Below are 27,341 nucleotides of genomic sequence, written 5' to 3' on the forward strand. Positions count from 1 at the left end.
TTGATTCAGTTGTTTATCAATACTTTTATGAATTCTAAATCAATTTATAATTGCATGTCTCTCTCTTTGTCTGCTGTCTTGGATGGATTTGTTTTTCACTGATCTGAGTGCATTATGAGATTTCCTTCTCTACAAAGGATGAGCCTAAATGCTGTGCTGCCTAAGAACTTATTTTAGTAAGCGGCATTATTAAGGGTGACAGACAGTTTTAATTGCTTTTGTGTTTCGGGAGCAAGACTATGATGCATTAAAATTCTGCTCACTAACTAACTAAATTCCAGATGTAGCTTATAAATTTGAATTAGAGTTAATGCAGACTTATTTTGATAAGTGAAAATATAACAGCACAGTAATATCTGATATCTCAGTGACCATAGTATGAATAACATGCACTACTGTAGGTTTGGGGTCAGTAAGATTTTTTTTTTTTTTTTTTTTACGTCTCTAATGCTCACCAAAGCTGTATATATTAAATAAAAAATGGAGTGAAAACAATATTAAAATTTAAAATATTTTTTATTGTAATGTAATTTATTACTGATGCAAAGCTGAATTTTCAGCTTCATTACTCCAGTCTCTTCAGTGTCACATGATCCTTCAGAAATCATTCTGATATGCTGATTTGCTGCTCAAGAAACATTTCTTATCTTATTCTTGTCATATTGTCAGTGTTGGAAATGTATTTAATTTTATAATAAAAAAAATAAAAATATGCTGGATGCTTAGAATAAATTTGATAAAAGAACAGCATTTATTTGAAATCTAAAACTTTTGTAATATAAATATTTTCCTATTACTTAATTTTGAATAAAAGGATAAATATCTATTTTAAAACATGACTGGCCCCAAACCTTTGAATTGATTGACTTTGCATTAATCTTTTCCATACTTGCAAGTAATACGGCTTTATAGCATTTCATATGAACCTATTAATCTCATTTAGAGTGATGACAGTAGGTAGTTGTTTCTTGCATCCATTGCTTATGTAACAGACTTTCTCAACTAAATGTTATACTAGAAAATAATGCCACATTAAAACTATTAAATTAAAATTAAATATTATGCATTTAGTATACGCTTTTATTCAAAGTGATTTACATTGCATTCAGACTAACAATTTTCTCCTATCATGTGTTCCCCGGGATTCGAACCCCCAACCTTACACTTGTTAACGCAATGCTCTGCCACTTGAGCTACAGGAACACATATCAAACAAGTTTCGAGCTGCTTGTCGTTCTAAAATCAGCAGATTTTCAGCTATTGACAACAGTCTCTCCACATTGCACATTATTCTTGTATTTACATTCATTCATGTTAAATTTAACCATATTTTTAAGATGTGAGGCCGGGAAATATTAAATAAGATTTTCTTTTTAAATAATAAAATAAGCACCCAAGCACAAACTTTGCAATCCCAGTGACCAGTTCATCATTTTCAGTAATATCTGTAGCAGCCAGTAACACAATTATGATGCTTCTATTGGTGTATAATGAGTCTGTCTGTGTGTGTGTGTGGTGTATTGTAGTTTATGCCTGGAAGGGAGAGACCGATGAGGAGTATGTGTGGTGCATAGAGCAGACCATCTACTTTAAGGACGGTCAGCCTCTCAACATGATCCTGGACGACGGTGGAGACCTGACCAATCTGGTGCACCAGAAATACCCCAAACTGCTTGCAGGTATAATGTAGTCTGTGTTTGTTCAGTTATCGTCTTCTCGCACTCATCCTATCAGACAGAAGTCATTAAGACTACTCCTATAAGAACGGTTTAATTTCATTTCCTCAGTTACTATGGTTGTCTGGATGTCTGTTGCTAGTAATGACTTCTGTCCTGCTGATGCCTGATATATGCCTGTATTGTACTGCTGTTTAATGGCCACTAGGTGGCAGGTTAATCCATGATCAAGCAGTTCCATTCTTAACCCAGCAAAGAAAGCAAGCATTACAATATACAGTATTCCCCCTCCTGCCTATTATGACCAAATAATCGATTTACACATCTGATTGCCCCATTAATTTCAATCAAATACATTTATTACAGTTATGTTATACAGTCATTATATACCACCAGAAAATATGCATCATGTAAATAGATTAGTGCGTGTTTTTTTTTTTTTTTCACCATTTCTAAGCCTTAACTGGTGCAAAATACAGTGCATCACCGATCACATCAGGTCATCTGTAATGTATGTATCTGCTTGTTTTACACTCTTTGACCACCAGATGAACCCTTTTGTGTACCACTGGGCTGAAAAACTCCAGTGCTTCATCTCGCCACCACTAGAAATTAAGCTGAATGTTCGGGTTGTATCATACAAATTTAATTTTAAAATTATAACAATTTCAACCTTTTTTTATTGTTTTATCATGTTTCATAGCATTACAGTTTACTGTCTATTGGATCAAATAAATACAACCTTGGTGAGCGTAAACCACTTTCAAAAACATTCCAGACTTTTAAACGGTATCTAAACAATAAAAGGCGAACAGTTACTTGACATCTTAGCTAATACTGTGTCTAATTGCAGCATTTCTGGAACACTATTGACTGAATCGGTTTTATAATTAACAGTATGATTTATATAATTGTTGTTTTCCATTGCACATGTACAGGAGACAGCACATGGTCTCTAGCGGCATCAAATTTACTAGCCGGTCTCTCTGTGTAACTGGACAAAAATCAAGACCTGCAGTGACTTCGCTCCTCATATTTCCATTTCAAGTGGCTTAATGCCAGAAATGTTTCCACATGGAGTTATGATAATACATACGTTTGGCTTCTGAGATACTGAATATTTTCTACTAAAGTTTGACAGTCGCTAATCTTTCCTGAAGTAGTCAATTGAAATTGAATTAGATTCCATCACACCAGTGAGGTTCAAGATAAACTTCACAAACTAGTAAGTTCAACATTCATTCCAATCAGATGCACTGATTCGACTTTTCTGGGTCTTCTTTGTGGTTTGTCTCTCAGGAATCAAGGGCATCTCTGAGGAGACCACCACAGGAGTTCACAACCTCTACAAGATGCTGAAGAAAGGGGAGCTGAAAGTCCCTGCCATCAATGTCAACGACTCTGTTACCAAGGTAACCTTTTATTACCAGCATATAATATCATTATAGTGATGTTGACAAATGACAAAACATACAGATGTGAGCACTTTATGCTTGGTTCTATTATTATATGACTGCTGTAAATGAAAGGGTTTATTTGAGAATGACTTATTCTCCCACTCCCTTCAGAGTAAGTTTGATAACCTGTACGGCTGCCGTGAGTCTTTGATTGACGGCATCAAGCGCGCCACAGATGTGATGATTGCTGGGAAGGTGGCAGTGGTGGCCGGGTACGGTGACGTCGGGAAGGGCTGCGTTCAGGCTCTGCGAGGGTTTGGAGCCAGAGTCATCGTCACAGAGATAGATCCCATCAACGCTCTGCAAGCGGCTATGGAGGGTATGTTGTGTGTGTGTGTGTGTGTGTTCCTTTTCCTGGTGTCTGCATCAATGTGAATTCACAAAAATGTTTTATATAGAAATCATATTAAATGCAAGTAATGGGTCTATTGTTTATGTAAAAATTAAACAATATATGTATTTTGCACTTATTAAAATATATAAAAATAAAGTGATCGTACTACATTGTATTGTATTGTAAATGATTAGTAACTTCATGCTGACAAATGGAAAAACCTAGTGTTTTGAATGATGGTGGTGATGTCTGTGTGTGTGTGTAATTTATATATATATATATAATATATATATATATATATATATATATATATATATATATATATATATATATATATATATATATATATATATATATATATATATATATATATATATATATATATTATATGAATTTATAGATACTTAAATATTACTCAGAAAATAAATATTCTATTTTATATAATGTAATATAATATTGACTTATTGTTATTTAGTGTTATTGTTAATAATAATAAACATTTGTGAAACATTTATTGTTGAGATATCATTTATATCAATAGGCCACCCTGTTCTCCTTTGGCTAGCTATATTGGCTGTTGCACTTGTTTGTGTTTTCTCTAGGAACATAATTTTCCACATAGTCATAGAGCCTATTATGAACCCACAGTGTTTTGTAAGCAGCTATTCTCTGGCTGTCTGATTGACTTGTGTTTGGCTCTTGTTCCTCAGGCTATGAGGTGACCACCATGGATGAGGCCTGCAAGGAAGGAAACATCTTCGTGACCACCACTGGCTGTGAGGACATTATCCTTGGCAGGTTTGTAGAGCATTAATCAAACACGAACAACTAACAGATGTCAAGCTAGAATGTGTGTTGTACTGCATTTAGTGTCCCCTCAAAAACTGAGAAAATTCTATTTCTTATTTCAATTCCAGCTTCGTAATGATACTTTAAGTTGTTTTAAGATGGACCAGATGGAAAAAATATTTCAAGAATGATTCTTATAGCAATATCAGCAGCCTTCTGCCCAATGATGAGGTCACTTTTGATTTCAACATGGAAGTAATAAATCAAAAATTATTTATGGTACAACAGGTTATTATTACTCAATTAAATTTATTGCATCTAGCAACATTAATGTCTTTTATCTTACCTTAGCCTCTCAGGCTTAGTTTGTCTCAGTAATGTAAAAATTATGGTTTATTGTGGACCATTCACCTGTGCATATTGTTTCATAGGACAAAAATGTGTTTGTGATCTTCAGTCAAAGTGTAAGAAGTTTGCTATTTCGGCAAATGCACTTTTGCCCCATCCTGGAATGAAATGCCTGCTTTTCATAATTGTATCAATTCTCTCTCTCTCTCTCTCTCTCTCTCTCTCTCTCTCTCTCTCTCTCTCTCTCTCTCTCTCTCTCTCTCTCTCTCTCTCTCTCTCTCTCTCTCTGTATATATATATATATATATATATATATATATATATATATACACACACAACCTTCTTTTTTTTTCACTTTCACAAGTGATTCTTGTCTCACTAATTATTATTGTTCAACAGTTTTTCTTCAAAAGGTTTTAAACGGTCTCAAAGTTCATCAAGTCTACATTTATGTGATCAGAAATTCAGTAAAAGCAGTAATATTGTGAAATATTATTAAAATAACTTTTATTTAAAATGTTATTTATTCTTGTTGCAAAACTGAATTTTCCGCATCAACTGTCACATGATTCTTCAGAAATTGTTCTAATAAGCTGATTTGCAGCTCAACACACATTTCTTCTTATTATCAAAGTTGGAAATCTGGCTTTTGATCCATTTAATACACCCTTGCTGAACAAAAAACAAAAGCACTGTAAAATCCAGACACCAACCTTTTGAACGGTAGTTTATTAATGTTTATTAACATTACACCTTCACGGTGTTCACACTCCAGAAATTGAACACCGCCTGACTAGTTGGACATCTTGCTGAAATCATGAATTGAATTCTCACACTTTACGCCAACTGCATTTAAGGATGTCATCCAGCACAGCGTGAAAGTTGGTCAACAATGAATCCTTTCAACATGATGGAGTGGGGAGATTCATGTGCGGTGGAAGGACCCCCAGGCCTGCAATCAAACCCGCACTGCGTGAGATCTGGCCTGAGCCTGCTACATTACACAGTGCTTGCCTGAGTTTGGTGTGCATATGCACGCTGCTCTGTTCTTATCTGATGGTGAGCGGACTGCTGGGTTCTGATGGGGTGTGGGCCTCTGTGATAAATGGTTGGGATGAGGACACGCAGGGGCCAGTGGAGCACAGCTGCTGTTTGGTATTATCTACAGATGTGAGAACTGTCTTGGATTCTCTGGTAGTTTTCAGAGCCGATGGTACATGTTTAAAGGCTGGCAATCTGCATATGTCTGTCTGGCACCAGTTAAGCAAATGCAATCCAGAAATGGTTGAGGTGAAATATTTTGAACCTACATTTTTGCTTCAGCCTTGATTGTTTAGAAACATAATTGCCATCCTGTCCTCAAAAATTTGAGGCATCATTCATTGGTTGAAGAATAAAAGATTCGGGATGAGTTACTTCGTCAAATATAATATTACGTTTAGCGGTTTGTTCAAAATGCCAAGGCAAACAGAATTAATTTATTTAGTGTTGGTGCAACATGGTTGACCATTGTTTTAGATAATTAAGTTGGCTTGAAAAAGCCAACTTACTGATTTACTATTTAATCTTATTATTATGTTGGCTTGGCAACAAGCCAACATACTGTTATGCTATTTAAACTTCTTCTTCTTCTTCTTTTTTAGGGCTCAAGCCCAAAGGGCGAGAGGCCTATTGTTTTCCTTAGGATTATTTTTTATTATTATTAGGGCTCAAGCCCAAAGGGCGAGAGGCCTATTGTTTTCCTTAGGATTATTTTTTATTATTATTATTATTATTATTATTATTATTATTAGGGCTCAAGCCCAAAGGGCGAGAGGCCTATTGTTTTCCTTAGGATTATTTTTTATTATTATTATTATTATTATTATTATTATTATTATTATTATTATTTTTTTCCAACGTCTCGGGGGCTTTTGGGGCCCTTAACGTGCTTAAAAAGTCTTGAAAATTGGCACACAGATTGGAACCTGCGGCCATTAGGGCCGGGCAGAGACTGATACACGGGCGTGGCACAGGGGCTCTACAGCGCCCCCTGGAATATGGAGGGCCATATATCATACATTCTTGCTCGTAGACGAATGAAACTCGGTACACATATAAATCTCTTCAATCCAAACAACTTTTGTATTGCATATCATAGGCTCCGCCCAACAGGAAGTTGGCTATTTAGGGTTTAGTATTCAAATTTTTCGTCAAAGTTGTGGGGGCTTTTGGGGTCCTTAACATACTCAAAAACTCTTGAAAATTTGCGCACACTTTGGAATCTGTGGCCTTTAGGAGCCTGCAGAGGCTGGGACCCGGGCGTGGCACAGGGGCTCTACGGCGCCCCCTGGAACACAGTCAGAAATGTTGATGTATAGCTCACACATACTTGCACATATTCATATGAAACTCAGTACACATATAGATCTCATCGTGCCGAACAACTTTCGTATTGCATGTCATAGGCTCCACCCAACAGGAAGTCAGCTATTTAGAGTTATGTAAAAAGCGCATGCTCTGGAATTTGAAATACTTGTCATAGGTTTTTTTCTCGATTGCCGCCAAACTTGGTCAACATGATGTCAAGACACTGGGGATGAAAAATTGCCAGGGGATTTTTGATATCTCGAACGGTTTGCTCGTGGCGAGGCGTTGAAATTATGGCGAGAAATTAGAAACAGGAAGTGTCTAATACCATCCACATACATTTCCTGATTTTAATCAAACTTCATCAGATTATTCGTTGTATGATGTCGATCGCATATATGTGACTATTAGGAGTCAAAGTTATAGCGCCACCAACTGGCAGAAGGAAGTGTGTCATTTTCAAAATGATTTGAATTCAGCATCTTATTATTACTCGATTTGCTTCAAACTTCATCAGAATAATGTTAAAACACAGCTGATATAAATCTGCAAGGGGGATATTGATATCTAAAAAATTGTTGCCGTGGCAACATGTCAAACTGGAATAATTCTCAGGTGATTTTGAGGCATATAACATGCTTAGAATTTCATCAAACTCAGAACACATATCAGTATTAGTGACAGCTAGACACTGGCAAAAGTTCATAAGAGGGCGTGGAATAGGCACTCTATAGCGCCACCTTTTGTCAAAAGTGGGGGGGTTAGTTTTAGCTACAGACACCAAACTCAGTACAAAAATTGTTCTTATCAAGACGGACAACTTTCTAATTCACAGTCATCAGCTACGACCAACAGGAAGTCGGCTATTTTGATTTGAATGTGGATTATTTTTTACATTTAGCCGTGAATTAATGCATACTGCTCAGAGGAGAGTAACACTATACACACCAAACTTGGTCTACATGTTGAAAAAACATTGAGGAACTTAAGTTGTGAATGGGTTTTGGATAACTTGGATGGTTTTGTCGTGGTGATTTTTTTAAATGACAATAAAGATGGAATTATTAATTTTCCTGCATTTTTAAATTCCAAACACTTCAAAACCTTTTTTCATACAGAAAAAAAAGTTATTCTGAGTAAATATGCATAGTTTCATGACTTTACAACACTGTATGGATAACAGAAAATTAAAAAACTGTCAGACATCTCATCTCACTCTGTCCATCTGTTTGAGTGTGTGTGCTTAGACTTCCATTGTCTGACAGAAATAGCGCCCCTACAGGTTCAGTTACCGGACTAAAAAAGGGAGGAGACTGTCTTTTGGTTTCGATTTTAAATCGGTTAAAATACAAATAAATACTTGGATTTAATTCACAGTGACAAGCTAAACCAACATATATGATTATTATCAGGTCAGGGCTCATTAATAATTGATGTGTGGTCAGTGATACGTGAGAAACACGAGAGATGAATCACGCTCTGAGCAGGAGCGTGTGGAATGATGAGCTCAGAAAAAACGAGTTTATTCTTGTTTTATAGCTATTAAAAATAAAGTATTGCAGCGATATCACACAATTCACCAATTAGAGCACACCAATAGCTAAATTAAAATGTTTTTGAACTGTTTGTGTGAAAATGAAATATTTGCGGCTGCCTAACTGAAATCACTGCCTCCGATCAGCGCGCACAGTGTCTCAGAGCTCAAAACAAACGAATTTATTCTTGTTTAAGAGCTTTTTAAAATAAATTATTGCCATAAATGCACACAATACATCCATTATAACACAACACGAGCTAAATGCAGGTGTTTGTGACCCGTTTAAGTGTGCAAGACTATTTGAAAGCGCGACTGGCAGAATAACATATATCTCTCGAGCTGCAGGATTCTGCCTTTCGTCGTAAGAACGAACACATCACGGACAAGATTATTTCAAAATACATAATAGCTTGGCTAATATAAACGAAAACAGCCACGTGAACATAAACTGTTGAGAATTAAATCTGAAGTGGATCAACTGGATTTTAATATTAAGTGACCGCATATACCAGCTGCTTCTGTCTTCAATTTTAATCTATATAAAAAATTAAACTCATTCATCTTGGCTGCTTTTTTAATGTGTGTACGTATTTATTTATTATTTTGCTCTAACAAGACTTAATCTATATTTAATTAAATCAATTACATTTTATTTTACATTTGATTTGTCCATTTCTGCATCTAAACGCCTAAAAACCTAAAACATGCTCTATTATACTATTGTTAGCAATTTCTTTATCGTCCAAGTTATCTGGTGTACACGCTTTTATTTTCATAATAAACTCGTTTGTTAGATTATACACAGTTATAGTGGTCTATAATAAATATTGACAGGTTTTATTCAAGATGTTTAGAATGATCGCCGTAGGCTAATTTTTTAAAATGTCAATCCAAAAAAAAAAAAAAAAAAAAAATTAAATAAATTAAAAACATTGGAAAAGAATAACTTGTACTTTTTTATACATTTTGTATAGTTTCATAGTTTATGCATTATAGTTATAAAAACAAACAAATTTAGCCACTCACATAGAAATCTTAGGCCTTATCCTTTTCTGACAGTTTTAGGGATTTTTAAAAATCCTAAAAAACCTTATTTGTGCTGCAAATAATAATTTCAAACTAATTTGATACTGACCTCTGATATCCTGTGACATGATATTTATTTGAATTTACATAATCTCATGGATGTAACAGTAAATCTGTTCAGCTCACAGATCAAGACTAAGCTGTAATGCAAGCAGAACTTTCACAAATGCTTTTAGGTCAATAAAATCATTACAAAACACTTACAAATCATTTAAGGGATTTGATAACACTGTAAAATAATGTCTAATTTGTTAAGATTAGCAAATGCATTGATAACACTTTATAATAACTGCACTCATTAGTAAATAGTCAGTTCATGCTTCATAAAGCCTTGTCCCAATATTAATAGTCAATAGTAAGCAGTTTATAAATACAGCTATAAATAGCTTGTTCTTGGTTTATAAGCACATTTATTAAAAAGGAGAGTAGAGGGTCAGTTATCTTCCTATGAAAAAAATAAATAAAAAATAAACAAACAACAACACTGATTGATACAGAACCCATAAATGTTATTGTGGATTTATGATAAACTCAGCCTGTAAATGAATTCATTCTCCTCCAAGAAGACACAAGTAGTTCACACCAAACTGTTTTAACATGAAGCCATATACTGAAGATGTTAAATTGCGAATGGGTTTAGGATACCTTAAATGGTGTGGCCATAGCGATTTATTAAAGTAACATAAAAAAATACAATAGTAATTTTACTATATCTTTAAAATTTTTAATTCCAACTCTTCATAATTTTTTATATACGTAGAAGTCATCATTTGAAGGAAGCACAGTAAGTTTCATAGCTTTATCATTTTCAAGAGCCAACATAAATTTAAAACTATCATAACATATAAATCAAGCTTGCAATTCTTAGTACCAATAATGGCCACCAGATGGAGCTATAGGATTACTTTTAAATAATTATTGTAGAAACAAGTATGATTTAAATCATTTATAGAAATCTTTCAAAGAAAAATAATATGAATTTTATGTATTTTACTGATAAAATGACATTCACTTAATTAGAATAACAAGCTGAAGTATTGTGAACTGTATATTAAGAATAATTCTTTATAGGCTTTATGGACAGATACGTTTTGAGTGACTTGAAGGATCAGCACCACATCCTCTTTTACCACTGTTTAAAGAATGTATCTTACAGTACAGGTGCGGATGAATTTTGAATGGCTTGAATGGTTTTGTCGTGGTGATTTTTTAAAATATTAGTAAAAAAGTAACCAGTAAATGTCTTTTATTTTTTTTAAGTGCAGCTTCTAAACACTTAAAAAAAAATTACACATAGAAGACAAGTCATTCTGAGGAAATATGCATAGTTTCATGACTATACAACACTATATGGATGATAGAAAATTAAAAAACTATCATACATCTGATGTCACTCTGTCCCTCTGTCACTGTGGGTAATGTGTGTGTGTGTGTGTGTGTGTGTGTGTGTGTGTGTGTGTGTGTGTTAAGTGAATTAGTTGTGAAACTATCAGGGAGCATTTAGTCTCCAGTGCCAACATTTTACAGAACTGCCACTTTCCTGGAGTCTCAGAATTACAATGTGTCAGGTTCTGAGAAATCAAAGATTCCAAAAAATGATTTAATTAGAATACCATGAAGTATTGTGAAATACTACATATTAAGACTTTATATATAGGCTTTATGAACAGATTAGAGTGACTCGTGAAGGACCAGCACCACCTCCTCTTGTCCGATGGTTTGAGGAATATATTTTCCTGAATCCGGGGTTAAGATTTAGGAGCTCATTTTTATTCCACCTCCTTTCCTGAAAGTCTGTCTTGCAGAATTTACTAAAAATTAATCTTCACATTAATTCCTAATTATTTTGCAATTATTTTTGTCAGTTCTTCTTGACCTGTTTTTTTTTCTTCTTCTTCTTTTCTGACCTCATGACCCAGTCAGCATTTTTGTACAATGGTCAAATCTTAACTTATCCATTTCTGTATTGCATTTGTGTTTGATATTTATCATGGGTATTTCATAATTTTCGACTTTGAGTTAAAAACGTTTGAGTTAAAACTCTTTTTTAGCGCATTTCATCTGTAAAAGAAAACATGCCTAATGATTCTGCACATGAATATAAGGAGTTTTTCTCTTCCAGCTTTCCTGGACTATTGTATAGCACTCATAAATGATTAAATAAAAAATAATGGTAGTTATTAAGATTGATATGGCTTGGAATTGGTAAAATGTGCTTGGAAAAAAAATCACAATAAAACAATGTTTTAATGTTTAAGTTTGGAATATTAAATGACATGAATGAATGCTATATAAATATTGTTCATGTTAACATAATGTTTATAAATGAAATCTTATTGTAAAGTGTTACTAAATATATATATATATATATATATATATATATATATATATATATATATATATATATATATATATATATATATATATATATATATATATTGTTCTGTGAATGTGATTTTAAAGTCTAGATGATTCGGATTAACCCTTTAACCGCCATACCCTTTAAAACCTCACTGCCAGAGGGATATTGTGAATGCATGTGCCCGCTGGGCACAGTTTACCTGATGCCACCGGGGGTGGCGATGGCATTGGTGGCTTGAGCCCGCCATCGCTGCTTGCAGCTATATTTATTATTATTATTATTTTTTTCCAACGTCTCGGGGGCTTTTGGGGCCCTTAACGTGCTTAAAAAGTCTTGAAAATTGGCACACAGATTGGAACCTGCGGCCATTAGGGCCGGGCAGAGACTGATACACGGGCGTGGCACAGGGGCTCTACAGCGCCCCCTGGAATATGGAGGGCCATATATCATACATTCTTGCTCGTAGACGTATGAAACTCGGTACACATATAAATCTCATCAATCCAAACAACTTTTGTATTGCATATCATAGGCTCCGCCCAACAGGAAGTTGGCTATTTAGGGTTTAGTATTCAAATTTTTCGTCAAAGTTGTGGGGGCTTTTGGGGTCCTTAACATACTCAAAAACTCTTGAAAATTTGCGCACACTTTGGAATCTGTGGCCTTTAGGAGCCTGCAGAGGCTGGGACCCGGGCGTGGCACAGGGGCTCTACGGCGCCCCCTGGAACACAGTCAGAAATGTTGATGTATAGCTCACACATACTTGCACATATTCATATGAAACTCAGTACACATATAGATCTCATCGTGCCGAACAACTTTCGTATTGCATGTCATAGGCTCCACCCAACAGGAAGTCAGCTATTTAGAGTTATGTAAAAAGCGCATGCTCTGGAATTTGAAATACTTGTCATAGGTTTTTTTCTCGATTGCCGCCAAACTCGGTCAACATGATCTCAAGACACTGGGGATGAAAAATTGCCAGGGGATTTTTGATATCTCGAACGGTTTGCTCGTGGCGAGGCGTTGAAATTATGGCGAGAAATTAGAAACAGGAAGTGTCTAATACCATCCACATACATTTCCTGATTTTAATCAAACTTCATCAGATTATTCGTTGTATGATGTCGATCGCATATATGTGACTATTAGGAGTCAAAGTTATAGCGCCACCAACTGGCAGAAGGAAGTGTGTCATTTTCAAAATGATTTGAATTCAGCATCTTATTATTACTCGATTTGCTTCAAACTTCATCAGAATAATGTTAAAACACAGCTGATATAAATCTGCAAGGGGGATATTGATATCTAAAAAATTGTTGCCGTGGCAACATGTCAAACTGGAATACTTCTCAGGTGATTTTGAGGCAAATAACATACTTAGAATTTCACAAAACTCTGAACACACATCAGTATTTCTGATAGGAACTTAAATTGTGAATGGATTTTGGATAGCTTGAATGGTTTTGCCGTGGTGATTTTTTTAAATGACCTTACAAAGGGAATCATTATTGTATTTTTAAATTGCAGCTTCCAAACACGTCAAAGAATTTTTTCATACAGATGAAAAAGTCATTCTGAGGAAATATGCATAGTTTCACGACTTTACAACACTGTATGGATAACAGAAAATTAAAAAAACTGTCAGACATCTCATCTCATCTCACTCTGTCCCTCTGTTTGAGTATATGTGCTTCAGACTTCCATTGTCTGAGAGAAATAGCGCCCCTACAGGTTCAATTCCCGGACTTTTACTTTCACTTTTAAATCGGTTAAAAATACAAACAAATACTTAGATTTAATTCACACTGACAAGCTAAACCAACATATCTGATTATTACCGGTTCAGGGCTCATGGATAGATTATTTCTGGCCAGAGATACGTGAGAAATAGGAGAGATGAATCACCGCTGTGATCACGAGCGTCTGGAGTAAAGAGCTCAGAGAAAACGAATTTATTCCTGTTTTAAAGCTTTTAAAAATAAATTATTACAGCGATATCACACAATCAACCAATTAGAACACACCAAGAGCTAAATTAAGATGTTTTTGAACTGTTTGTGTGAAAATGAAATATTTGCAGCTGCCTATCTGAAATCACCGCCTCCGATCAGCGCGTACAGTGTCCAGCTCAAAACAAACGAATTTATTCTTGTTTAAGAGCTTTTTTAAATAAAATATTACCACAAATGCACACAATAAACCCATTGTAACACAACAAGAGCTAAATGCAGGTGTTTGTGACCTGTTTAAGAGTGCAAGACTATTTGAAAGCGCGACTGGCAGAATAACATATCTCTCGAGCTGCAGGTTTCTGTCTTTCGTCGTACGAACGAACACATCACGGACAAGATTATTTCAAAATACATAATAGCTTGGCGAATATAAACGAAAACAGCCACGTGAACATAAACTGGATCTACTGGATTTGAATATTAAAGTGACCACATTTACCACTTGTTTCTGTCTTCAATTTTAATCTATATAAAAAAGGAAACTCATTCGACTTGGCTGCTTTTTTAATGTGTGCGTATTTATTTATTTACCTTTTTATACATTTTGTATAATTTCATAGTTTGTGTATTACAATTATGAAAACAAAAATAAATTTAGCCACTCACATAGAAATAGCTTAGGCCTTAACCTTTTTCTGTCAGTTTTAGGGATTTTTAAAAATCCTAAAAAAAACTTATTTGTGCTGCAAATAATAATTTCAAACTCATTTGATACTGACCTATGACATCCTGTGACATTATATTTATTTGAATTTACATAATCTCATAGATGTAACAGTAAATCTGTTCAGCTCACAGATCAATACTAAGCTGTAATGCAAGCAGAACTTTCACAAATGCTTATGAGTCATTTAAGGATTTGATAACACTGTAAAATAATGTCTAATTTGTTAACATTAGCAAATTCATTGATAACACTTTATAATAACTGCACTCATTAGTAAATAGTCAGTTCATGCTTTATAAAGCCTTGTCCCAATATTAATAGTCAGTAGTAAGCAGTTTATAAATACAGCTATAAATAGCTTGTCCTTGGTTTATAAGCACATTTATTAAAAATGAGAGTAAGTTATCTTCCTATGAAAAATAAAAGATAAAAATAAACAAACAACAACACAGATTGATACAGAACTCAGAAATTTTATTGTGGATTTATGATAAAATCAGCCTGTAAATGAATTCATACTCCTCCTCATACTACTCCATACTCCTTTTTCAACATGATGCCAATATACTGAGATGTTAAATTGTGAATGGGTTTAGGATAGCTTAAATGGTGTTGCCATAGAGATTTATTAAAGTAACATTAAAAATACAATAGTTATTTTACTATATCTTTAAAATTTTTCATTCTAACTCTTCATAATTTTTTATATAAGTAGAAGTCCTCATTTGAAGGAAGCACAGTAAGTTTCATAGCTTTATCATTTTCAAGAGCCAGCATAAAATTAAAACTATCATAACTTATAAATCAAGCTTGCAATTCTTAGTACCTATAATGGCCACCAGAGGGAGCTATAGGATTACTTTTAAATAATTATTGGAGAAACGAGTATGATTTAAATAATTTATAGAAATCTTTCAAATAAAATAATATGTATTTTAGGAATTTTACTGATAAAATGACCCTCACTTAATTAGAATAACAAGCTGAAGTATTGTGAACTGTATATTAAGAATAATTCTTAATAGGCTTTATGGACAGATACGTTTTAAGTGACTCTTGAAGGTTCAGCACCACATCCTCTTTTACCACTGTTTAAAGAATTAATCTTACAGAACAGGTGTGAATGAATTTTGGATAGCTTGAATGGTTTTGTCGTGGTGATTTTTTGAAATAACAGTAAAAAAGGAACCAGTAAAAAAAAGTGCAGCTTCTAAACACTTCAAAAAAATGTACACATAGAAGACAAGTCATTCTGAGGAAATATGCATAGTTTCATGACTATACAACATTATATGGATGACAGAAAATTAAAAAACATACATCTGATGTCACTCTGTCCCTCTGTCACTGTGTGTGTGTGTTTGTGTGTGTTTTAAGTGAATTAGGTGTGAAACTATCAGTGAGCATTTAGTCTCCAGCGCCAACATTTTACAGAACTGCCACTTTCCTGGAGTCTCAGAATTACAATGTGTCAGGTTCTGAGAGATCTAAGATTCCAAAAAATTATTTAATTAGAATACCATGAAGTATTGTGAAATACTATATATTAAGACTTTATATATAGGCTTAATGAACAGATTAGAGTGACTCGTGAAGGACCAGCACCACCTTCTCTTGTCCGATGGTTTGAGGAATATATCTTCCAGAATCTGGGATTAAGATTTAGGAGCTCATTTTTATTCCACCTCCTTTCCTGAAAGTCTGTCTTGCAGAATTGACTAAAAATTTATCTTCACATTAATTCCTAATTCTTTTGCAATTCTTTTGTCAGTTCTTCTTGACCTGTTTTTCTCTTCCAGCTTTCCTGGACTATTGTATAGCACTCATAAATGATTAAATAAAAAATAATGGTAGTTATTAAGATTGATATGGTTTGGAATTGGTAAAATGTGCTTGGAAAAAAATCACAATAAAACAATGTTTTAATGTTTAAGTTTGGAATATTAACTGACATGAATGAATGCTATATAAATATTGTTCATGTTAACATAATGTTTATAAATGAAATCTTATTGTAAAGTGTTACTAAAGTTATATATATATATATATATATTGTTCTGTGAATGTGATTTTAAAGTCTAGATGATTCGGATTAACCCTTTAACTGCCATATCAAGTTCAAGTTCAAGTTCAAGTTCAATTTATTTGTATAGCGCATTTACAACAGCCTCCTGGCTGACCAATACATAAAAATAGACCAGACAAAAAATTTAAAACCACCCATTTCAAAATGTAGCATAACACAGTAGTCAGTACACTAAGGAAAATAAAAAAGTTTTTAGCAAAGATTTAAAAATAGACAAGGAAGGGGCCAGTCTGATCTCTAAAGGCAGGGTATTCCAGAGTCGTGGCCCAGCCACTGCAAATGCACGCTCCCCTCTACGCTCCCCTCTATCCTTTAAAACCTCACTGCCAGAGGGATATTGTGAATGCATGTGCCCGCTGGGCACAGTTTACCTGATGCTACCGGGGATGTGATGGCATTGGTGGCTTGAGCCCGCCATCGCTGCTTGCAGCTATATTTAGGGCTCAAGCCTGGAGGGCGAGAGCCCTATTGTTTTCCTTAGGATTATTTGTTATTATTATTATTATTATTATTTATTATTATTATTTTTCTTCAAGGTTTCGGGGGCTTTTGGGGCCCTTAACATGCTTAAAAAGTCTTGAAAATTGGCACACACATTGGAACCTGCGGCCATTAGGGCCGGGCAGAGACTGATACACGGGCGTGGCACAGGGGCTCTACAGCGCCCCCTGGAATATGGAGAGCCATATATCATACATACTTGCACATAGACATACGAAACTCGGTACACATATAGAACTCATCAATACAAACAACTTTCGTATTGCATATCATAGGCTCCGCCCAACAGGAAGTTGGCTATTTGGGGTTTATTATTCATATTTGTCGTCAAAGTTGTGGGGGCTTTTGGGGTCCTTAACATACTCAAAAACTCTTGAAAATTTGCGCACACTTTGGAATCTGTGGCCTGAAGGAGCCTGCAGAGGCTGAGACCTGGGCGTGGCACAGGGGCTCTACGGCGCCCCCTGGATCACAGTTATAAATGTTGATGTATAGCTCACACATACTTGCACGTATTAATATGAAACTCAGTACACATATAGATCTCATCGTGCCGAACAACTTTCGTATTGCATATCATAGGCTCCGCCCAACAGGAAGTCAGCTATTTAGAGTTATGTAAAAAGCGCATGCTCTGGAATTTGAAATACTTGTCATAGGTTTTTTACTCGATTGCCGCCAAACTCGGTCAACATGATCTCAAGACATTGGGGATGAAAAATTGCCAGGGGATTTTTGATATCTCAAACGGTTTGCTCGTGGCAAGGCTTTGAAATTATGGCGAGAAATTAGAAACAGGAAGTGTCTAATACCATCCACATACATTTCCTAATTTTAATCAAACTTCATCAGATTATTCATTGTATGATGTCAATTGCATATATGTGACTATTAGGAGTCAAAGTTATAGCGCCACCAAGTGGCAGCAGGAAGTGTGTCATTTTCAAAATGCTTTGAATTCAGCATCTTATTTTTACTCGATTTGCTTCAAACTTCATCAGAATAATGTTAAAACACAGCCGATATAAATCTGCTGGGGGGATATTGATATCTAAAAATATTGTTGCCGTGGCAACATGTCAAACTGGAATACTTCTCAGGTGATTTTGAGGCATATAACATGCTTAGAATTTCATCAAACTCAGAACACATATCAGTATTAGTGACAGCTAGACACTGGCAAAATTTCATAAGAGGGCGTGGAAGAGGCACTCTATAGCGCCACCTTTTGTCAAAAGTGGGGGGGTTAGTTTTAGCTACAGACACCAAACTCAGTACAAAAATTGTTCTTATCAAGACGGACAACTTTCTAATTCACAGTCATCAGCTACGACCAACAGGAAGTCGGCTATTTTGATTTGAATGTGGATTGTTTTTTACATTTAGCTGTGAATTAATGCATACTGCTCAGAGGAGAGTAACACTATACACACCAAACTTGGTGTACATGTTGAAAAAACATTGAGGAACTTAAATTGTGAATGGGTTTTGGATAGCTTGGATGGTTTTGTCGTGGGAATTTTTTTAAATGACAGTAAAGATGGAATTATTAATTTTCCTGCATTTTTAAATTCCAAACACTTCAAAACCTTTTTTCATACAGAAAAAAAGTTATTCTGAGTAAATATGCATAGTTTCATGACTTTACAACACTGTATGGATAACAGAAAATTAAAAAACTGTCAGACATCTCATATCACTCTGTCCCTCTGTTTGAGTGTGTGTGCTTAGACTTCCATTGTCTGAGAGAAATAGCGCCCCTACAGGTGCAGTTACCGGACTTAAAAAGGGAGGAGACTGTCTTTTGGTTTCGATTTTAAATCGGTTAAAATACAAATAAATACTTGGATTTAATTCACACTGACAAGCTAAACCAACATATATGATTATTATAAGGTCAGGGCTCATTAATAATTGATGTGTGGTCAGTGATACGTGAGAAACACGAGAGATGAATCACCACTCTGAGCAGGAGCGTGTGGAATGATGAGCTCAGAAAAAAACGAGTTTATTCTTGTTTTATAGCTATTAAAAATAAAGTATTGCAGCGATATCACACAATTCACCAATTAGAGCACACCAAGAGCTAAATTAAGATGTTTTTGAACTGTTTGTGTGAAAATGAAATATTCGCGGCTGCCTATCAGAAATCACTGCCTCCGATCAGCGCGCACAGTGTCACAAGTTCAAAACAAACGAATTTATTCTTGTTTAAGAGCTTTTCAAAATAAATTATTGCCATAAATGCACACAATACATCCATTATAACACAACACGAGCTAAATGCAGGTGTTTGTGACCCGTTTAAGTGCGCAAGACTATTTGAAAGCGCGACTGGCAGAATAACATGTATCTCTCGAGCTGCAGGATTCTGCCTTTCGTCGTAAGAACGAACACATCACGGACAAGATTATTTCAAAATACATAATAGCTTGGCTAATATAAACGAGAACAGCCACGTGAACATAAACTGTTGAGAAATAAATCTGAAGTGGATCTACTGGATTTTAATATTAAGTGACCGCATATACCAGCTGCTTCTGTCTTCAATTTTAATTTATTTTACATTTGATTTGTCCATTTCTGCATCTAAACGCCTAAAAACCTAAAACATGCTCTATTATATTATTGTTAGCAATTTCTTTATCGTCCAATTTATCTGGTGTACACACTTTATTTTCATAATAAACTTGTCTGTTAGATTATACACAGTTATAGTGGTCTATAATAAATATTGACAGGTTTTATTCAAGCTGTTTAGAATGATTGCCATAGGCTAATTTTTAAAAATGTAAATCCCCCCAAAAAAAAAAAAAAATTGTAAATAAATAAAAAAAACATTGGAAAAGAATAACTTGTACTTTTTTATACATTTTGTATAGTTTCATAGTTTATGCATTATAGTTATAAAAACAAACAAATTTAGCCACTCACATAGAAATCTTAGGCCTTATCCTTTTCTGACAGTTTTAGGGATTTTTAAAAATCCTAAAAAACCTTATTTGTGCTGCAAATAATAATTTCAAACTAATTTGATACTGACCTCTGACATCCTGTGACATGATATTTATTTGAATTTACATAATCTCATGGATGTAACAGTAAATCTGTTCAGCTCACAGATCAAGACTAAGCTGTAATGCAAGCAGAACTTTCACAAATGCTTTTAGGTCAATAAAATCATTACAAAACACTTACAAATCATTTAAGGGATTTGATAACACTGTAAAATAATGTCTAATTTGTTAACATTAGCAAATGCATTGATAACACTTTATAATAACTGCACTCATTAGTAAATAGTCAGTTCATGCTTCATAAAGCCTTGTCCCAATATTAATAGTCAGTAGTAAGCAGTTTATAAATACAGCTATAAATAGCTCATTTATTAAAAGGGAGAGTAAAGGGTCAGTTATCTTCCTATGAAAAATAAAAAAATAAAAATAAACAAACAACAACACTGATTGATACAGAACTCAGAAATGTTATTGTGGATTTATGATAAACTCATCCTGTAAATGAATTCATTCTCCTCGAAGAAGACACAAGTAGTTCACACCAAACTTTTTTAACATGAAGCCATATACTGAAGATGTTAAATTGCGAATGGGTTTAGGATACCTTAAATGGTGTGGCCATAGAGATTTATTAAAGTAACATAAAAAAATACCATAGTTATTTTACTATATCTTTAAAATTTTTAATTCCAACTCTTCATAATTTTTTATATACCTAGAAGTCATCATTTGAAGGAAGCACAGTAAGTTTCATAGCTTTATCATTTTCAAGAGCCAGCATAAAATTAAAACTATCATAACATATAAATCAAGCTGGCAATTCTTAGTACCAATAATGGCCACCAGATGGTGATATAGGATTACTTTTAAATAATTATTGTAGAAACAAGTATGATTTAAATCATTTATAGAAATCTTTCAAAGAAAAATAATATGAATTTTATGTATTTTACTGATAAAATGACCCTCACTTAATTAGAACAACATGCTGAAGTATTGTGAACTGTATATTAAGAATAATTCTTTATAGGCTTTATGGACAGATAAGTTTTGAGTGACTCTTGAAGGATCAGCACCACATCCTCTTTTACCACTGTTTAAAAAATGTATCTTACAGTACAGGTGCGGATGAATTTTGAATAGCTTGAATGGTTTTGTCGTGGTGACTTTTTGAAATAACAGTAAAAAAGTAACCAGTAAATGTCTTTTATTTTTTTAAGTGCAGCTTCTAAACACTTAAAAAAATATACACATAGAAGACAAGTCATTCTGAGGAAATATGCATAGTTTCATGACTATACAACATTATATGGATGATAGAAAATTAAAAAACTATCATACATCTGATGTCACTCTGTCCCTCTGTCACTGTGGGTAATGTGTGTGTGTGTGTGTGTGTGTGTGTGTGTGTTAAGTGAATTAGGTGTGAAACTATCAGGGAGCATTTAGTCTCCAGCGCCAACATTTTACAGAACTGCCACTTTCCTGGAGTCTCAGAATTACTCGGTGTCAGGTTCTGAGAGATCTAAGATTCCAAAAAATGATTTGATTAGAATACCATGAAGTATTGTGAAATACTATATATTAAGACTTTATATATAGGCTTTATGAACAGATTAGAGTGACTCGTGAAGGACCAGCACCACCTCCTCTTGTTCGATGGTTTGAGGAATATATCTTCCAGAATCCGGGATTAAGATTTAGGAGCTCATTTTTATTCCACCTCCTTTCCTGAAAGTCTGTCTTGCAGAATTGACTAAAAATTAATCTTCACATTAATTCCTAATTATTTTGCAATTATTTTTGTCAGTTCTTCTTGACCTGTTTTTTTTTTCTTCTTCTTTTCTGACCTCATGACCCAGTCAGCATTTTTGTACAATGGTCAAGTCTTAACTTATCCATTTCTGTATTGCATTTGTGTTTGATATTTCTCATGGGTATTTCATAATTTTCGACTTTGAGTTAAAACAGTTTGAGTTAAAACTCTTTTTTAGCGCATTTCATCTGTAAAAGAAAACAGCCTAATAATTCTGCACATGAATATAAGGAGTTTTTCTCTTACAGCTTTCCTGGACTATTGTATAGCACTCATAAATGATTAAATAAAAAATAATGGTAGTTATTAAGATTGATATGGTTTGGAATTGGTAAAATGTGCTTGGAAAAAAATCACAATAAAACAATGTTTTAATGTTTAAGTTTGGAATATTAACTGACATAAATTAATGCTATATAAATATTGTTCATGTTAACATAATGTTTATAAATGAAATCTTATTGTAAAGTGTTACTAAATATATATATATATATATTTGGGGAATATATATATATATTGTTCTGTGAATGTGATTTTAAAGTCTAGATGATTCGGATTAACCCTTTAACCGCCATATCCTTTAAAACGTCACTGCCAGAGGGATATTGTGAATGCATGTGCCCGCTGGGCACAGTTTACCTGATGCCACCGGGGTGGCGATGGCATTGGTGGCTTGAGCCCGCCATCGCTGCTTGCAGCTATATTTATTATTATTATTATTATTTTTTTCCAACGTCTCGGGGGCTTTTGGGGCCCTTAACGTGCTTAAAAAGTCTTGAAAATTGGCACACAGATTGGAACCTGCGGCCATTAGGGCCGGGCAGAGACTGATACACGGGCGTGGCACAGGGGCTCTACAGCGCCCCCTGGAATATGGAGGGCCATATATCATACAATCTTGCTCGTAGACGTATGAAACTCGGTACACATATAAATCTCATCAATCCAAACAACTTTTGTATTGCATATCATAGGCTCCGCCCAACAGGAAGTTGGATATTTAGCGTTTAGTATTCAAATTTTTCGTCAAAGTTGTGGGGGCTTTTGGGGTCCTTAACATACTCAAAAACTCTTGAAAATTTGCACACACTTTGGAATCTGTGGCCTTTAGGAGCCTGCAGAGGCTGGGACCCGGGCGTGGCACAGGGGCTCTACGGCGCCCCCTGGAACACAGTCAGAAATGTTGATGTATAGCTCACACATACTTGCACATATTCATATGAAACTCAGTACACATATAGATCTTATCGTGCCAAACAACTTTCGTATTGCATGTCATAGGCTCCGCCCATCAGGAAGTCAGCTATTTAGAGTTATGTAAAAAGCGCATGCTCTGGAATTTGAAATACTTGTCATAGGTTTTTTTCTCGATTGCCGCCAAACTCGGTCAACATGATCTCAAGACACTGGGGATGAAAAATTGCCAGGGGATTTTTGATATCTCGAACGGTTTGCTCGTGGCGAGGCGTTGAAATTATGGCGAGAAATGAGAAACAGGAAGTGTCTAATACCGTCCACATACATTTCCTGATTTTAATCAAACTTCATCAGATTATTCGTTGTATGATGTCGATCGCATATATGTGACTATTAGGAGTCAAAGTTATAGCGCCACCAACTGGCAGAAGGAAGTGTGTCATTTTCAAAATGCTTTGAATTCAGCATCTTATTATTACTCGATTTGCTTCAAACTTCATCAGAATAATGTTAAAACACAGCCGATATAAATCTGCAAGGGGGATATTGATATCTAAAAAATTGTTGGCGTGGCAACATGTCAAACTGGAATACTTCTCAGGTGATTTTGAGGCATATAACATGCTTAGAATTTCATCAAACTCAAAACACATATCAGTATTTATGATAACTAGACACTGGCAAAAGTTCATAAGAGGGCGTGGAAGAGGCACTCTATAGCGCCACCTTTTGTCAAAAGTGGGGGGGTTAGTTTTAGCTACAGACACCAAACTCGGTAAAAAAATTGTTCTTATCAAGACGGACAACTTTCTAATTCACAGTCATCAGCTACGATCAACAGGAAGTCAGCTATTTTGATTTGATTGTGGATTTTTTTTTACATTTAGTTGTGAATTAATGCATACTGCTCAGAGGAGAGTAACACTATACACACCAAACTTTGTCTACATGATGCCAAAACATTTTAAACAACTTAAATTGCCAATGGATTTTGGATAGCTTGAACGGTTTTGTCGTGGTGATTTTTTTTAATGACAGTAAAACTGGAATTATTAATTTTCCTGCATTTTTAAATTCCAAACACTTCAAAACCTTTTTTCATACAGACAAAAAGTCATTCTGAGTAAATATGGATAGTTTCACGACTTTACAACACTGTATGGATAATAGAAAATTAAAAAACTGTCAGACATCTCATATCACTCTGTCCCTCTGTTTGAGTATATGTGCTTCAGACTTCCATTGTCTGAGAGAAATTGCGCCCCTACAGGTGCAATTACCGGAGATTTAGTTTCTCTTTTAAATCGGTTAAAATACAAATAAATACTTGGATTTAATTCACACTGACAAGCTAAACCAACATATATGATTATTACCGGGTCAGGGCTCATTAATAATTGATGTGTGGTCAGTGATACGTGAGAAACACGAGAGATGAATCACCGCTCTGAGCATGAGCATCTGGAATGATGAGCTCAGAAAAAACGAGTTTATTCTTGTTTTATAGCTATTAAAAATAAAGTATTGCAGCGATATCACACAATTCACCAATTAGAACACACCAAGAGCTAAATTCAGATGTTTTTGAACTGTTTGTGTGAAAATGAAATATTTGCGGCTGCCTATCTGAAATCACGCCTCCGATCAGCGCGTACAGTGTCGAGCTCAAAACAAACGAATTTATTCTTGTTTAAGAGCTTTTTTAAATAAAATATTACCACAAATGCACACAATAAACCCATTGTAACACTACAAGAGCTAAATGCAGGTGTTTGTGACCCGTTTAAGTGTGCAAGACTATTTGAAAGCGCGACTGGCACAATAACATATATCTCTCGAGCTGCAGGATTCTGCCTTTCGTCGTACGAACGAACACATCACGGTCAAGATTATTTCAAAACACATAATAGCTTGGCGAATATAAACGAAAACAGCCACGTGAACATAAACCGTTGAGAAATATATCTGAAGTGGATCTACTGGATTTGAATATTAAGTGACCGCATATACCAGCTGCTTCTGTCTTCAATTTTAATCTATATAAAAAATGTAATTCATTCATTTTGGCTGCGTTTTTAATGTGTGTACGTATTTATTTATTTATTATTTTGCTCTAACAAGAATTAATCTATATTTAATTAAATCAATTACATTTTATTTTACATTTGATTTGTCCATTTCTGCATCTAAACGCCTAAAAACATAAAACATGCTCTATTATACTATTGTTAGCAATTTCTTTATCGTCCAGTTTATCTGGTGTACACACTTTTATTTTCATAATAAACTTGTTTGTTAGATTATACACAGTTACAGTGGTCTATAATAAATATTAACAGGTTTTATTCAAGCTGTTTAGAATGATTGCAGTAGGCTAAAAAACATTGGAAAACAATAACTGTTGTACTTTTTTATATATTTTGTATAATTTCATAGTTTATGCATTATAGTTATAAAAACAAATAAATTTAGCCACTCACATAGAAATCTTAAGCCTTATCCTTTTCTTACAGTTTTAGGAATTTTTAAAAATCGTAAAAAACCTTTTAATAATAAATAATTTCAAACTCAAAAAGTAAATAGTCAGTTCATGCTTTATAAAGCCTTGTCCCAATATTAATAGTCAGTAGTAAGCAGTTTATAAATACAGCTATAAATAGCTTGTTTTTGGTTTATAAGCACATTTATTAAAAAGGAGAGTAAAGGATCAGTTATCTTCCTATGAAAAATAAAAAAAATAAAAATAAACAAACAACAACACAGATTGATACAGAACTCAGAAATTCTATTGTGGATTTATGATAAAATCAGCCTGTAAATGAATTCATTCTCCTCCAAGAAGACATAAGTAGTTCACACCAAACTTTTTTTTTTAACATGAAGCCAATATACTGAAGATGTTAAATTGCGAATGGGTTTAGGATACCTTAAATGGTGTGGCCATAGCGATTTATTAAAGTAACATAAAAAAATACAATAGTTATTTTACTATATCTTTAAATTTTTTCATTCCAAACTCTTCATAATTTTTTATATACGTAGAAGTCATCATTTGAAGGAACCACAGTAAGTTTCAAAGCTTTATCATCTTCAAGAGCCAGCATAAAATTAAAACTATCATAACTTATAAATGAAGCTTGCAATTCTTAGTACCAATAATGGCCACCAGATGGAGCTATAGGATTACTTTTAAATAATTATTGTAGAAACAAGTATGATTTAAATCATTTATAGAAATCTTTCAAAGAAAAATAATATGAATTTTATGTATTTTACTGATAAAATGACCCTCACTTAATTAGAATAACAAGCGGAAGTATTGTGAACTGTATATTAAGAATAATTCTTTATAGGCTTTATGGACAGATACGTTTTGAGTGACTCTTGAAGGTTCAGCACAACATCCTCTTTTACCACTGTTTAAAGAATTTATCTTACAGAACAGATGCGAATGAATTTTGGATAGCTTGAATGGTTTTGTCGTGGTGATTTTTTGAAATAACAGTAAAAAAGTAACCAGTAAATGTCTTTTATTTTTTTAAAGTGCAGCTTCTCAACACTTCAAAAAAATTTACACATAGAAGACAAGTCATTCTGAGGAAATATGCATAGTTTCATGACTATACAACAATATATGGATGATAGAAAATTAAAAAACTATCATACATCTGATGTCACTCAGTCCCACTGTCACTGTGGGTAATGTGTGTGTGTGTGTGTGTGTGTTAAGTGAATTAGGTGTGAAACCATCAGGGAGCATTTAGTCTCCAGTGCCAACATTTTACAGAACTGCCACTTTCCTGGAGTCTCAGAATTACAATGTGTCAGGTTCTGAGAGATCTAAGATTCCAAATTTTTTTTTAATTAGAATACCATGAAGTATTGTCAAATACTATATATTAAGACTTTATATATAGGCTTTATGAACAGATTGGAGTGACTCGTGAAGGACCAGCACCACCTCCTCTTGTCCGATGGTTTGAGGAATATATCTTCCAGAATCCGGGATTAAGATTTAGGAGCTCATTTTTATTCCACCTCCTTTCCTGAAAGTCTGTCTTGCAGAATTGACTAAAAATTAATCTTCACATTAATTCCTAATTA

At 34.3% G+C, this 27,341-nt stretch overlaps 1 protein-coding gene across 1 annotated transcript in view; it reads left to right on the forward strand.

Moving 5' to 3' along the window:
* Positions 1–27,341, forward strand: part of LOC128015943 (adenosylhomocysteinase B) — a 43,389-nt gene that overhangs the window by 3,957 nt on the left and 12,091 nt on the right. The window contains exons 4-7 of the mRNA XM_052600199.1: positions 1,527–1,679; positions 2,976–3,088; positions 3,245–3,452; positions 4,178–4,265. Coding sequence (XP_052456159.1) covers positions 1,527–1,679; positions 2,976–3,088; positions 3,245–3,452; positions 4,178–4,265 — 562 coding nt within the window. The remainder of the gene's footprint in view (positions 1–1,526; positions 1,680–2,975; positions 3,089–3,244; positions 3,453–4,177; positions 4,266–27,341) is intronic.

Source organism: Carassius gibelio, chromosome A6 (genome assembly GCF_023724105.1).
Source record: "Carassius gibelio isolate Cgi1373 ecotype wild population from Czech Republic chromosome A6, carGib1.2-hapl.c, whole genome shotgun sequence".
Classification (NCBI taxonomy): Eukaryota; Metazoa; Chordata; class Actinopteri; order Cypriniformes; family Cyprinidae; genus Carassius; species Carassius gibelio.